The following is a 12,408-nucleotide window of genomic DNA, read 5'->3' on the forward strand; positions in this document are numbered from 1 at the left end:
TTTTACATTTATTCGAATTAAAGCGTATTTGTTTAATTTCTTTAAATATCATTATTCAAAGTCTAAGATATTGGCACGCATTAACATCTTTAAAGCTAAGTATGCTTACAATATGGCACGCAGACTCAAAAAGGTTCGCCATCCCTGCTTTAGACCATCCATTATACAGTGAAAAAAATAAAAACAAATTAGGATTTTTCAAAGATGAAGCTAAATCAAAAGTAATATCAGAATTTGTAGGTTTAAAAGCTAAAATGTATTTGATTTCTGGAGAATGCTATGAGAAAAAAACAGCAAAAGGTATAAATAAATCAGTTATTAAATCAACTTTTTATCATGACCTATATAAGTCAACTTTATTAAAAAAACAGCAACATCATCAGAGTCAAACATAAATAATTAGTAAAAATCACATGATCACGACCCAATTTCAAAATAAAATCTCACTTTCTGCTTTTTATAATAATAAATATATTTTAAGTAATGGAATAGATACTTTATCTTACGGTCATTATTCTATTTCTTCATAGACATTTTTAATACTTTTTTCATTGATATTTTTAATATTATTTGTGTAAATGTAGAAATGTAATCGTTTCATTATTATTTGTAACGCTTATTTTTTAAATGAAGAAATGTAATCATTTTATTGTAATGCTTATTTTTAAATCTTAAGTGAAAATGTAACCATTTTTATTATCATTATTGTAGTCCCTATTTTACATGTTCTATATTCCAATAAAAAAAGAGTGAGAAAGTTGTTGTGATTATTTAATTATTTACACTTGCAATGTTATCGAAAAAAGTATTTAAAACTTCTTTAGAAAAATAGATACTAACTCAATCTTAGTCATAAATAACGCTGATTTTTCCAAGAGAAAGAGTAATATCTTACCTTTGTCGAACAATCTGTAGCTTGCTCAATTATAAATTTATCTGTTGCATCATATCGTTTATTTAATCATCATTGCGACATTCCAATAAAAGAGAGCCTTGTTCTTTATTCCAATTTAAAAAAAAACCATCACCATATAAAAACGGTACAATTCTAGGTCCGAATGACGCGGTTAGGACTTTAACAGAGCTGTAGAGCATACTGATAGGAACAAAAAAAGTCTAATGAACCATGGGTCTTAATTATTGATGTGAATATAATTTTCAGAAAAAATGCAATTATTAAAACATTAATAAAATATTAGTTCTCTTTTATATGTAATTAAAACTGTAATGATCGCTTTATTTATTTATTTATTTAATATTTTGGAATCTAAGAATTGTTTTTCGAAGATTGCATCTGTATCTTAAACCATTTACAATACCTTTAGTCTTTCATATTACTTTCACCAAAGTATATTTCATTTAAAGTGTTTCTGATTTTAAATATTATTCATGTAAATGTCATTTTAATTCTTAAATGATTAGATCCTTATATTAAAAGTTATATAAAAAATATTATTGGTTTATGAAAGGTTTCTATATTTTCTAATTAATATAGGTTTCTAATTAATAGTTTTCTTATATATAGAACAGTTAGAAAATGTTAAAATATTTCAAAAACTCTGCGTTTAAATCATGCGGAAAAGTATAACCGAAGGGGCATCAAAAATGGGTGTGGTTTTGATGGGTAGGAGAATTTTTGGGATACTAATTATTTCAAAAACGCTCGAGTGATTATACGATTTTGGCCGATTTTTGCCCCTGGTCGCCGTCTTTCCCTCGAAATGATGAGAGATACTGCGATAAAAGTTATAAAGTGTGAAACTTTTACAAAATTATCCCAGAGTCTATCATATATATATACTACTAATAGTTAATCAGAAAGCAAAATAAAAATCAAATGTAATGTGAAAATCTACAAAAAAAAAGATTAAAAAATGAATTTTATATTTAACCAAACAATTACCGTAATTAATCGGGCTATAAATTTTCTATTATTAATGATTAAAAATTAAGTAATTTGGTATTAGAGGTAGACGTTAGGTGCCATCTCTTATCTAAATTAAAAATAATCATTTTTTAAATAATTTATTAAATAATTTAGAACTGTTTGGAAGAAAAGAACTAGTCTTGCTCTGAGTTAGTTCTTTTCTTTCAAATGGTTCTAAATTATTTAATAAATTATTGAATAACCAGTTTTTATAAATGATGAAAGAAATGCAATCATGGTATGGTTTTTCTTTTGACCAGCAGCACCATCACTGGAAAGATACAAAGTTTTGACATTTTATCTATTTTTTCATTAATATACTTGATCAGGAACATATTACTTCATTGACTCCTTTCTTTGCCTCTGTTTCAGTCCACTAAAACATAGTTAACTTTGTTGATTTACCACTGTAAATACAAAAAACATACAAATAAAGTTGTCTTAAGTAAAACATTTTCGCTACAGTTTGTTTGTTCACATCGATTGTATTATCACACAGTGTTAGTTTTTATAAAATTTCTTGTTGGACTCCAATATTGACCAAGTCTGATGGGTTGGGTCTGTCTTCTAGTCCATGGAATATCTGGATCTTTATTTTACATGTAAAGGTGTGGAGCTGAGCCACTATTTTCTTTCCACAGATGCATGCATAGCAGTGGCGTGCCGTCATTGGAAGCGATGGAAGCGCCGATTCCACCTTCCAATGACCTTCCCTTGTATTTTATAAAATATAAATTTTCATATTTTAACGTACTTTGAATTAATTAAAATTAATATTTTATTATAACTGCATTATGTATCTTTTACAAATTTCTATACTACATGTGAAAAAAAACGATAAGATTGCTATTGTATATTCGAATAATTCGGTGGCGGAAGGAATGTCGAAACCGGGTCAGTTTCTAATCAGCCAGATTATATAGGCATTAGCACATGCAGTTTTCAGAGCACCAACCTCACCCGGTTTAGCTGGTAGAAGCGACACGCGTACGGAGTCCAACTTTATAACCCGGACCGGTTCTGAGCTGTTAGCCGCCTGCCTGTCAGTTTCCAAGCAGCCAGATTATAGGCATTGGCGCATGCGCTTTACAGAGCACCAACGTCACGGTTTAGCTGGTAGAAGCGACACACGCGTAAAGAGTACGCGACTTTATATCCCGGAGCGGTTGTGGGCTGTTAGCCGCCTGCTAGATATTCGGCCACCCTCGCCCGATTATGTGAATCATGAGCAGACTAGATCAACGGCGGGCAACCCGTGGGCCAGCTACGGCTGGCGAAAAGTTTCTATCCGGCTTGCGAGATCTTTAATAGATTATTAAATTGGAAAAATAACTAATTAATAGTTATTTTTCCAATTCTTTGTAATTTTCGAAAACGATAAGAGAAATAAATGTAGTAATTAACTTTTTTATTTATTTCATATTTGCAGACTAAAAAAATTACGAGTCACAAGAAGGCGTCAATTAACTACTACGGCGCGGAAAAAAACGTAAAATTTATTCTGGCCCATGTTATAAAAACGGTTGCCCACCCTAGACTAGATTTATAACAACCCAACCGATAGGAGTTTACTGGCACGTTTTTATGATAGTTCTGTATAGTTGACAGGAGTTTTAAAAAACTCCATTAAAATATTTGATATATTTATTCCGCGTTTATTCTGCTCTCCCATCTTATATTACCGGTTTCAATGTTAAACCGGTGATACTACGATTTAGTATGTCCCATCTGTAAGGGGATGCAGAAAAAACGTATACAATTCTAGTACAGTGTTAAAAATTAACTGTTACTTTGGCAGCATCATTTACAACCAAATTTAATGAATGAGACGCACAAGGTACAAAAAAGCTCTAGAATTTATTTTCCTTAAATTTACGATCTAAGTATCCATTGTCATAAAAATTTATCTTTCCAATGTTTTCCCAAGACCACAGATATTCAAGTACAAAGTAACTGGTTTCGACTTATTTCTACTTAAGAAGTAATTAAATAATTAAGAGATCAGGGAATGGGGACATAAATAAAACCCTGTTGAAAGAGCCAGAATTTTACTTAAACAAAAGCTTGACCGAACCAATCACTCGCTCAGTACAGTGGGGAACTGATTTCCATGCACACCTGGTATTAAAACGAATTAGTTAGAAAACGAATGACTATTAAGTTTAACATAGTTAGATTTTTACAGCTACGGTGAGAAACGTTTAAAATTTACAACAGCCCTGTGGCGTCCTTTGAGATATACTAGTGATGCGACAAAAGAGGCAATTGACATTGACCGGTATCGGCACCCTCGGGATTTGGCACGCACACACTCACTACACACCTACCTGGACCGTCACTAGTTCCATCCATTAGCTACTCGTATCAAGATATTTGACTAAGTAGATTGTTTTAAGATTTAAAAAGTAAAGACTATTTTATGTTATTTTTATGTACGTTTCTTTACAAAGCTATATTTTAATTATAATTTACATTGTACCAGGTATGTATATCCACCGCACATTTTATTTCACCGAGTAAGTTTTTATAATTTATTTTTAATTTTAGCCCTTATATCGTGGCTAGCGATTCAGAATGTAATTGTGATATTAAAAATACATTTAGAGAAGTCTACAGTTTTTACTGGCTTATCGAACAAATGAATGCGAATGGACCCTAGACCAGTGATTCTTAATAGGGGGACCGCGGCCCCTGGGGGTCCATAAGAAGTTTGCCGGGGGCCGCAAAATTATGCAAAATTTCCTTCAGAATATAATAAAAAGAAAATTGATGTATAATCCGAATATCGTATTGAAAAGTGAAATAAGAAAGATAAAGTTTTCCTATTTAGTTTTTATTTATTTATTTTGTATTTCTTCCTACATACAACTTTGTTAGTACAGAAGAAATAAATGTAAATATGCTACTTACACCGCAGTATTTACTTCTTTTATTCCAAAGCAATTTTAAGAAACTATTAATGCTTGGAATTTTAAAAATAATTAGGAAAAATAGTAGGCTTTGAAAATTTAAATATTTTTGCAAAAGTTATGCAAAATCCTTACGACAAGTGGGCGTTTTAGTTTTAGTTTAGTTTTAGCATCGACATTGGATCGATTTATCGACATGTTTCTTATTTTATTTTCTGTTAAAAATTAATGAGTTTTCATGTTTAATTGTGAAGTTTGAATATAACATTAATAATGATAATAAATAGATAATGAAATAATAAAGTTATGATTTACATTTATTATATAAAAAATAAAGCAATAATAAAAAAATCAATTTATTATAGATGAATTATCAAATATAAATTATTATTAAAAAATGGGGGTCACAAAAAAATTATGAAATATTTGGTGGGCGGCGAGTATAAAAAGGTTAAGAACCACTGCCCTAGACCATCACTGACGCGCAATTAACTGATTACCCCTGGAAGTCGGCTTCTTACAGAAACACAGCTTCCCTGTCATCAAATGTCACGGCACGCCACTGATGCATAGAATAGTGTTTTTGAACATGAAAATGTAAAATGCTACAATATGGGAGTTGGGCCCCTCATGGAATACATGATTCAATTATAACATCACAAAATAGTAAGCAATTGCTATTTTGTTACAAAACCTTAAAAACTAAAGCAAATAACAATCAAGTGGACGAGAAGATGGAAATTTTTAAAACTGGAGGTCTGGTGGTGATATAATTGTTTATAAATTTATGGTTTTCAGATCTGAGTTTGCATTTTGTGACTCTTTTTACTCCCAAAATAAGCTAGAAAATGTACGTAAAGGGACAGTAGTGACAAATTTCACCTAGAGACTGAATTTTAAAGTAAAATTTTTTTCCTCAAAATTCAAAACTGCACACTCAGGACAACATGTATACTAAATTTGGTTGAGATTCATTCAATAATTGTTTCCACAGAGAACTCTGAACACCTACTCTTTAAACATGGTCATTATATTTTGAGTCACATACATAGAATGAAATACTTTAGAGGAAATATAAATAGACCTAAATAACATAGATTAAATGGATTAAATAAACAGTAGAAAAGGCAAAGTCATCTTTTGAGTTTGATGGAAGAAATATAACTGAATGAAATGTTTGTTTCCTATCTCAATATGTTTAAAATATAAAATATCTAAATACAAAAATATTGTTGCTTATTATATTTCATTATTTATATTTTTATACTTTTGCTATGCTTGTAGTCATCAGTTTTATATAAATTGTATTTCTTTTTTGCTTTCTGTCAAAAGATGTCCGCCATTTTTGTAGTCTGTTTTTATCATTAATGAATTTTGTTATCTTTGAATACATTTCAGTTTATTAATAAATATAAACACTAAATAGAAAACTTTATAGTTGTTTAACAAGACAGAAAATATATAAATTTATTGGATAATTAATATTAAATTTGTAATATTGTATAATTAAACAAATAGAATTTAGATAAAATAGTGGCAATTTTTTAAATTCTTTATTTCATTATAAATTTCAAAAATTATAGGAATAATAATTGTTTTTATTATTGTGTTTTATCTTGATAAAATTAATTTATAAATATAATTTTTGTTTGTAAATAGCAAATATTCACTTAGTTCACATAACTTGTGGGAAAAATGCAGTTTGGGCTTGTGATAATGAAGGAATTTGTTATTTTCGTGCTGGACCTCTTACTTTATCTTCTGTTCGGACACTTAATCAGGCATGGATTCCTGTTGATTTAAATGCTGAACATGAAATGAAAGCTTTTGTACAGGTATAACTGAATATGTTATGTTTATATATATTTCATAGATATAAATTGTTTGCATTTGTTTATATTGTATAATTAAGTCAAAATATTTGCCTTATTAATTTGTTGTAGGTATAGATAAATATTAAAATATTTATTATTCTATTATCTGACAAGATAGATTAATGAAAGTAAATCTATTTCTATGTGACTGGAAGCAGAATCATGCAAAGAAAATATATAACTAATTTTGAAACTTAAATTAAATAAAATAATGATAAATATTTTTGAAACAGAAAAATAGTATATAAATAATGAAACAACTGACTGTTTGCAGAATATTGTTGTTCTGCAACTAGCCAGTTGGCTCAAAACATTGTGGTTTTGAAATTTTATCTTCAGGCTTAAGAAGTAATTTAAAATAGCAGTATTAAAAATTCAAATGAAATTTATCTATCCTTGGAGAATGACACTAAAATATGATCCAGTCCTGTTATTTTTTTATTATGTGAACTTAGTAAAATAAAAGTTTATTGATCACAAGGTTTTATTCCTTTCTCATTTTAAATAGAAAAATGAGTAAAATATTTCAGTCATAACAATGATAATAAGTGTGGTTGATCTTTCATTTGATGATAAATTTTAAAAAATTTGATAAGATTACTTGAATATTTTTCATAATGTAGATTTTAAACTTAGAGAAAAATTTTTACTGGATATATTGAATCTTGAATATTCTATGATTTACATTTTGAATTTTATTATTTTAATTGAAAATCAAGTAGACATATTTTAAAGTCTTTTTCTTTAATCCTTTTTGCCATCCAACACAGAAGTAACAGTAAGTTGGCTTGAAGATATAATAAATTTTTCATAAAACAACATAAATAGATTATTGAAAAAATTAACACAAAGTTAAAATTGATGAAACGCTGACCTTTTATTTTAGGATCCGGCATTTTTTTACAATAAAACAATGATAAAAATTCTTCTTACAATAACTATCGTGTCCTGTAGCCATATCTAACTACTGCTTCGAGTTCTCTGGTGGTGCTTTCAGGTATTCACAATTTTTGCATAAATTGTTTGTGAATACCCAAAAGCACCAAAAACTCTGAAAAACTTAGTTTGGTGGGTGTACTACTTTGTTTTCTCTGTGGAAACAAAAGCCTCAAGTCAACCCAGAACATTCCTAGTATAATAATAGTTATTCTCAGTTAAATGTTCTTTTTATTGTTTCATATATAAACATGCTTATCATGTTTTCTAATTTATTCTGTCTAATGTAAGATTATTTAGTTTTTTAAAATATAGTTATTAAACTTAAGTAGTTTGGACATGAATCAATTTTTGGGTTATATTTCCAAACAATTTGCCAAACCTTAATGTAGACATATAAGTATATCATGATATAGACAAGATAAATTCTATAGTTATAAGAACAAAATAGTTACTAATGTATCTTGATTACACAATCTTGATTATAAATCTATAGGATAACATTATTCAATAATTTTTAAATGATAGGGCAACAGTTATCATCAAACAAGGACCACTTCCCATTCAGTTAAACAAATTTGTATTACAAAGGTGAGCAAATTTTTCTAAAATAATTTATAATTATTTTCTTTTTTAAGTTTTAATTATTATTATTTTTTATTCTTTAAATAGATATATGCTGGCCAAAATTATTTTATGATTTGGGCAATTGATAAAAAACATAATATATATGTTCGTGAAGGAATATTTCCAGACTTACCCATTGGAACTGGATGGGTTTATGTTAAAGGAATTCAAGCAAAACAGTTATGCATTACAAATAATTTTGTTTATGCTCTAACATTAAATAACAGTATTTACTGTAGAATTGGAATTACAGATAAAAACTACATAGGAGATTGTTGGAAAAAAATTCCAGGAAGTGCTGTTTCTTTATCAGGTATCTGCATATAATAACAGCTTAAAATAATGTAAATTAGTACATTAGAATATAAATTAGTGTTATATTACTATATAAATATAATACTATGTGAATGGATTGCAAATTTTTGGAGATTTCCCTACATTTGTCAAAACATTTACAATTATGCAATTAATAAATACCACTATTAAGCTTGTATCATAGCTTCAGATGTCATCCTGGTCACTACAAAAGACTCAGTGAAGGATTTCAAGTACTGTAAAACAATTATGAAAACCTCTATTTATCCATAACTGATTCTTTTAATTTTGATTTACAAGATTCTTTAAAGTTTATAAAAGTGATGAGAGTTACAGTGATGAGGAATAATCAAAAGAGTATCCATAAAGTATGATAGTCATTTGTAAAAACTGTTGTTTGACACAAATTATTTCAATTAAAAAATTTAGTGACTATATCTATCTACTATTATTTGTAAATATTTATTTGCAGTACCAATGATATGAATAGCAAATTTTAAAAAAATTATATGTGCAAAGAATCACAACTGATTCTTGTTTAGAGATTGTAAATCAATACACACAGTATTGTGTTGCAATCTCTTACTTATGTTTAGTATCTAGCTAGAAGCTTAACTATGGCAATGTTATTGATAAAGTGATAGCACAGAATAATTTGCACAGTAAATTATTATTTAATAACAATTTACTGTGCAATTATCCAAAGTAATAGTAATGTGGATTGAAAGTACTGTACTTTGAATAATCAAAAACTTGTACAACATGGAATGGATTGGTAAATTATTAAACAGACTGTATTCAGGTGCATTAACATATTCAATATACTCTATTTCTAGATTAAGACTCATGATTATAATTAAAACTTCTTTTTTTTAAATTTGTATTTTTATGAAATTTACCAGAGTAGGGTCTTAGTTACCAGGGTAGGGTTTATCACAGGTCCTCATTGTTTAGATACATCATTACTTTGGAAGGAAAAAATTGCTCTCTCTACACATTTTTATAAATTTTCCATTTGTTAGCATTTCCAGTGAGTGGACATTTTTTCTTCACTCTGGTAGTATCCTATGTAAAAAATGGGAGATTTTTATCTATTGGTAACAATGTAGCATTAAATTTAGATTTCAGAAGTTGGCTACCTAATCAATTATGTTAGCAATTGAGTAGCATTTCCATTTCCAATATTACATTTTTAGAATTAATTTTTGCTTTGTGTTTCTGATTTCAGTTCCAATCTTTATTAGTAGCATTAGCTTTTATTGTGTGTTTAATTATTTTTAATTGTCTATAGTTTTTCTGTCTATATCAGTGTTTTTTTATCTTTTTTATTTCACAGCACACTTGAATCTATAATTAAATTTCTATGGAAAAAAATCATGCGACTTAAAGTTGTGTTTGTAAACATTCCATTGCCATATTACTTGCCAATTTAATCTAATTTATCTTGTCTATATTTTTTTTGTGAATTAAATGAAACAGTATTGTTGTTCCTTAAAATAGGACAATAGTTATTCATATTAATAAATTTTATTCACATAAGAAAAACAATTAACATTAAGTCTTAATTTGCATTTAAAAGTGACACAATAATTGTCTTTAGAAACCTGCCCAATGTCCCACTATTTCTATGTCCCTTTTGCCTTGCTAAGATAAATGAAAAGAACTATACTGTACTACATGTTAGAACTGTTGATGTAACAAATGCAAAATGCTGTTTTTGATTTTTGTTGTAATATGCACTTTCAATGTCATTATGGTGTTTTAGTTTTTGATGCATCTTCTCTCTGTGTCTTTGTTCTTTGCCTTTGCTTTTTGTATGACATACATACACTTGAAGGAATAAAAGAATATTTGCTATTTATCCTCAGTGGAGTGAGTGTCAATTTTGGGCTAGTGCAATTCCAGATTTTGTTAAATTGTAACACTAAAAAAATTATAAGCAATGAAGCCAGCTATTAATAGTTTTCCATATTAGTCCAATACCAGTTCACTCTTAGCTAAACATTCTAAATAGCTAAAAATACATCTATTAATAAAACCTTTAGCTTTGAAAATCTTTAAAGAGAATATATCAGATTCCAGTTAAGCTATGTTTGTAATCAATCTAGATAATGTTCTAACATTATAAATACACTAAATAATTAAAATAATTATCTTTTGTTATAGCTAATTTTGATGAAAGATTATATGCTATTGGTTTGGATGGGGCACTCTATCAACATGAAATGCATGTAATAAAACAATCCTCTTCTGCCAAGTTCAAGTCTGTATCAACAGTTGTAGAGAAAGTTCAAGAAGAAGATTGGGAATTCATCTAAAAGTTATATAAATTTGTCTAATTTCAATTAATTTTCAACATGAATTATTTAAATAAATACCATTTATGTATAAGTTTCTTAAGAGAACAAATTATGTATAATATAGGTTGTATAAGAATTGTATTATTTTATTATTTTGATAATTTAACTGTTTACATAAATTTATAAGTAAATTAATGAATAATTACTGTTGAAATATATTTATTAAAATTATTAAAGAAATGTTATTTAACAGTATTATGATGCAATAATTGTTATATAAATATAAAAATATATTTAAATATTGAAATACAAGTGAAATAAATATCTAAGATGTAGAAATTTTAATATTTAGTATATTTTTTAACATAAATATACTTCATTCATAAGAATGAAATTTTAGGTAAAATTTCATTTGTGTGTGTGTGTTATGAAACTAAATGATGTGACTGATGCGACTATTGAGTTTTCATAGACATACTTCTAATATTTTTAGTTATTAAAAAATAAATATTAACAAATATGACTTCAAAAAAAAATACAAGAGCAATTTATTTTCATTAAATCAAGAAAATTATATAGGCCTAATATAAAAGAGAATTTAACACACTACATCTCATTCTATTCTTTCACTTGTATTGCTTATAAATTAGTATAATATAAAATGCATAAATAAATTTCTTTTTAATTTAAATGTAAATTTTATTACCAGTATTCAAATATATTTTTCCAAAAACATATTAGAAAAATATTTTTATAAAATGCATTTCTGATGTATATTTCAATGTAATATTTTGAGATTTTAAAACTCACCTCATTGATACACTTGATTTTATATCAAGAATGTAAATTTTAATACTAGTCTATTTCTAAACCAAATGAATGATTTTAAATTGAAATTAAATTTATAAATTTTTTAATAATTCTTAAAATTATCTGCAATTTCATGAATTCTGAGATAATATTTTTAGAACTGTGATATACAAGTATATTGTGAATGTATTGATAATATATATTTCTATTAATTGGCAATAAAATGTTATTTTTACTAATGAAAAAATGTTTTGCTTGCATCAATTTAGTTGAAAGACAGAAGATAATTCATTAAACGTGAGAAAACAGCTGCTTACTGATTTTTAAAAATATCTTTATATTAACTGTAAACATGTGAATTGAGCTGTTCACAGGTGAAATCAATTAACTCCATTTGTAAATCCTTAATATAATCGTTATTTTTTTTACATTTTTCGCATAACTAATTTTATATATCATTACATTAAAGCTATGCTTTAATATAACGGTATATGAAAATACATTCGACAATGTTTATTTAAATTTAAAGTTTAAAAGGAATTTTAAAAACTAATTTATATTATCAATTTTTATACTTTTTGTTTTGTGGAATTAATCGATTTGGCAAGTGAGTGGCTCAATTGATGAACACTTAAAAAGTGTTAAAACAACATGAATTTATTTACTGAACAGAGAATTCTCATAATGTAAAGTTACACAAAGAAAAAATT

The 12,408-nt window shown here is 27.2% G+C and overlaps 1 protein-coding gene across 2 annotated transcripts in view; it reads left to right on the forward strand.

Annotated features, from left to right (window-relative positions):
• LOC136983558 (tectonin beta-propeller repeat-containing protein 2) overlaps positions 1-11,262 on the forward strand; it is a 78,936-nt gene extending 67,674 nt beyond the window's left edge. For both annotated transcript variants that reach the window (XM_067280336.1, XM_067280337.1), the window contains 4 exons: positions 6,496-6,671; positions 8,175-8,237; positions 8,319-8,586; positions 10,755-11,262. In XM_067280336.1, coding sequence (XP_067136437.1) covers positions 6,496-6,671; positions 8,175-8,237; positions 8,319-8,586; positions 10,755-10,906 — 659 coding nt within the window. In that variant the 3' untranslated portion in view covers positions 10,907-11,262. The remainder of the gene's footprint in view (positions 1-6,495; positions 6,672-8,174; positions 8,238-8,318; positions 8,587-10,754) is intronic.
• The last annotated feature ends 1,146 nt before the right edge of the window (positions 11,263-12,408 follow it).

Source organism: Centruroides vittatus, unplaced genomic scaffold (genome assembly GCF_030686945.1).
Source record: "Centruroides vittatus isolate TY-2023 unplaced genomic scaffold, ASM3068694v2 contig_883, whole genome shotgun sequence".
Taxonomy (NCBI): Eukaryota; Metazoa; Arthropoda; class Arachnida; order Scorpiones; family Buthidae; genus Centruroides; species Centruroides vittatus.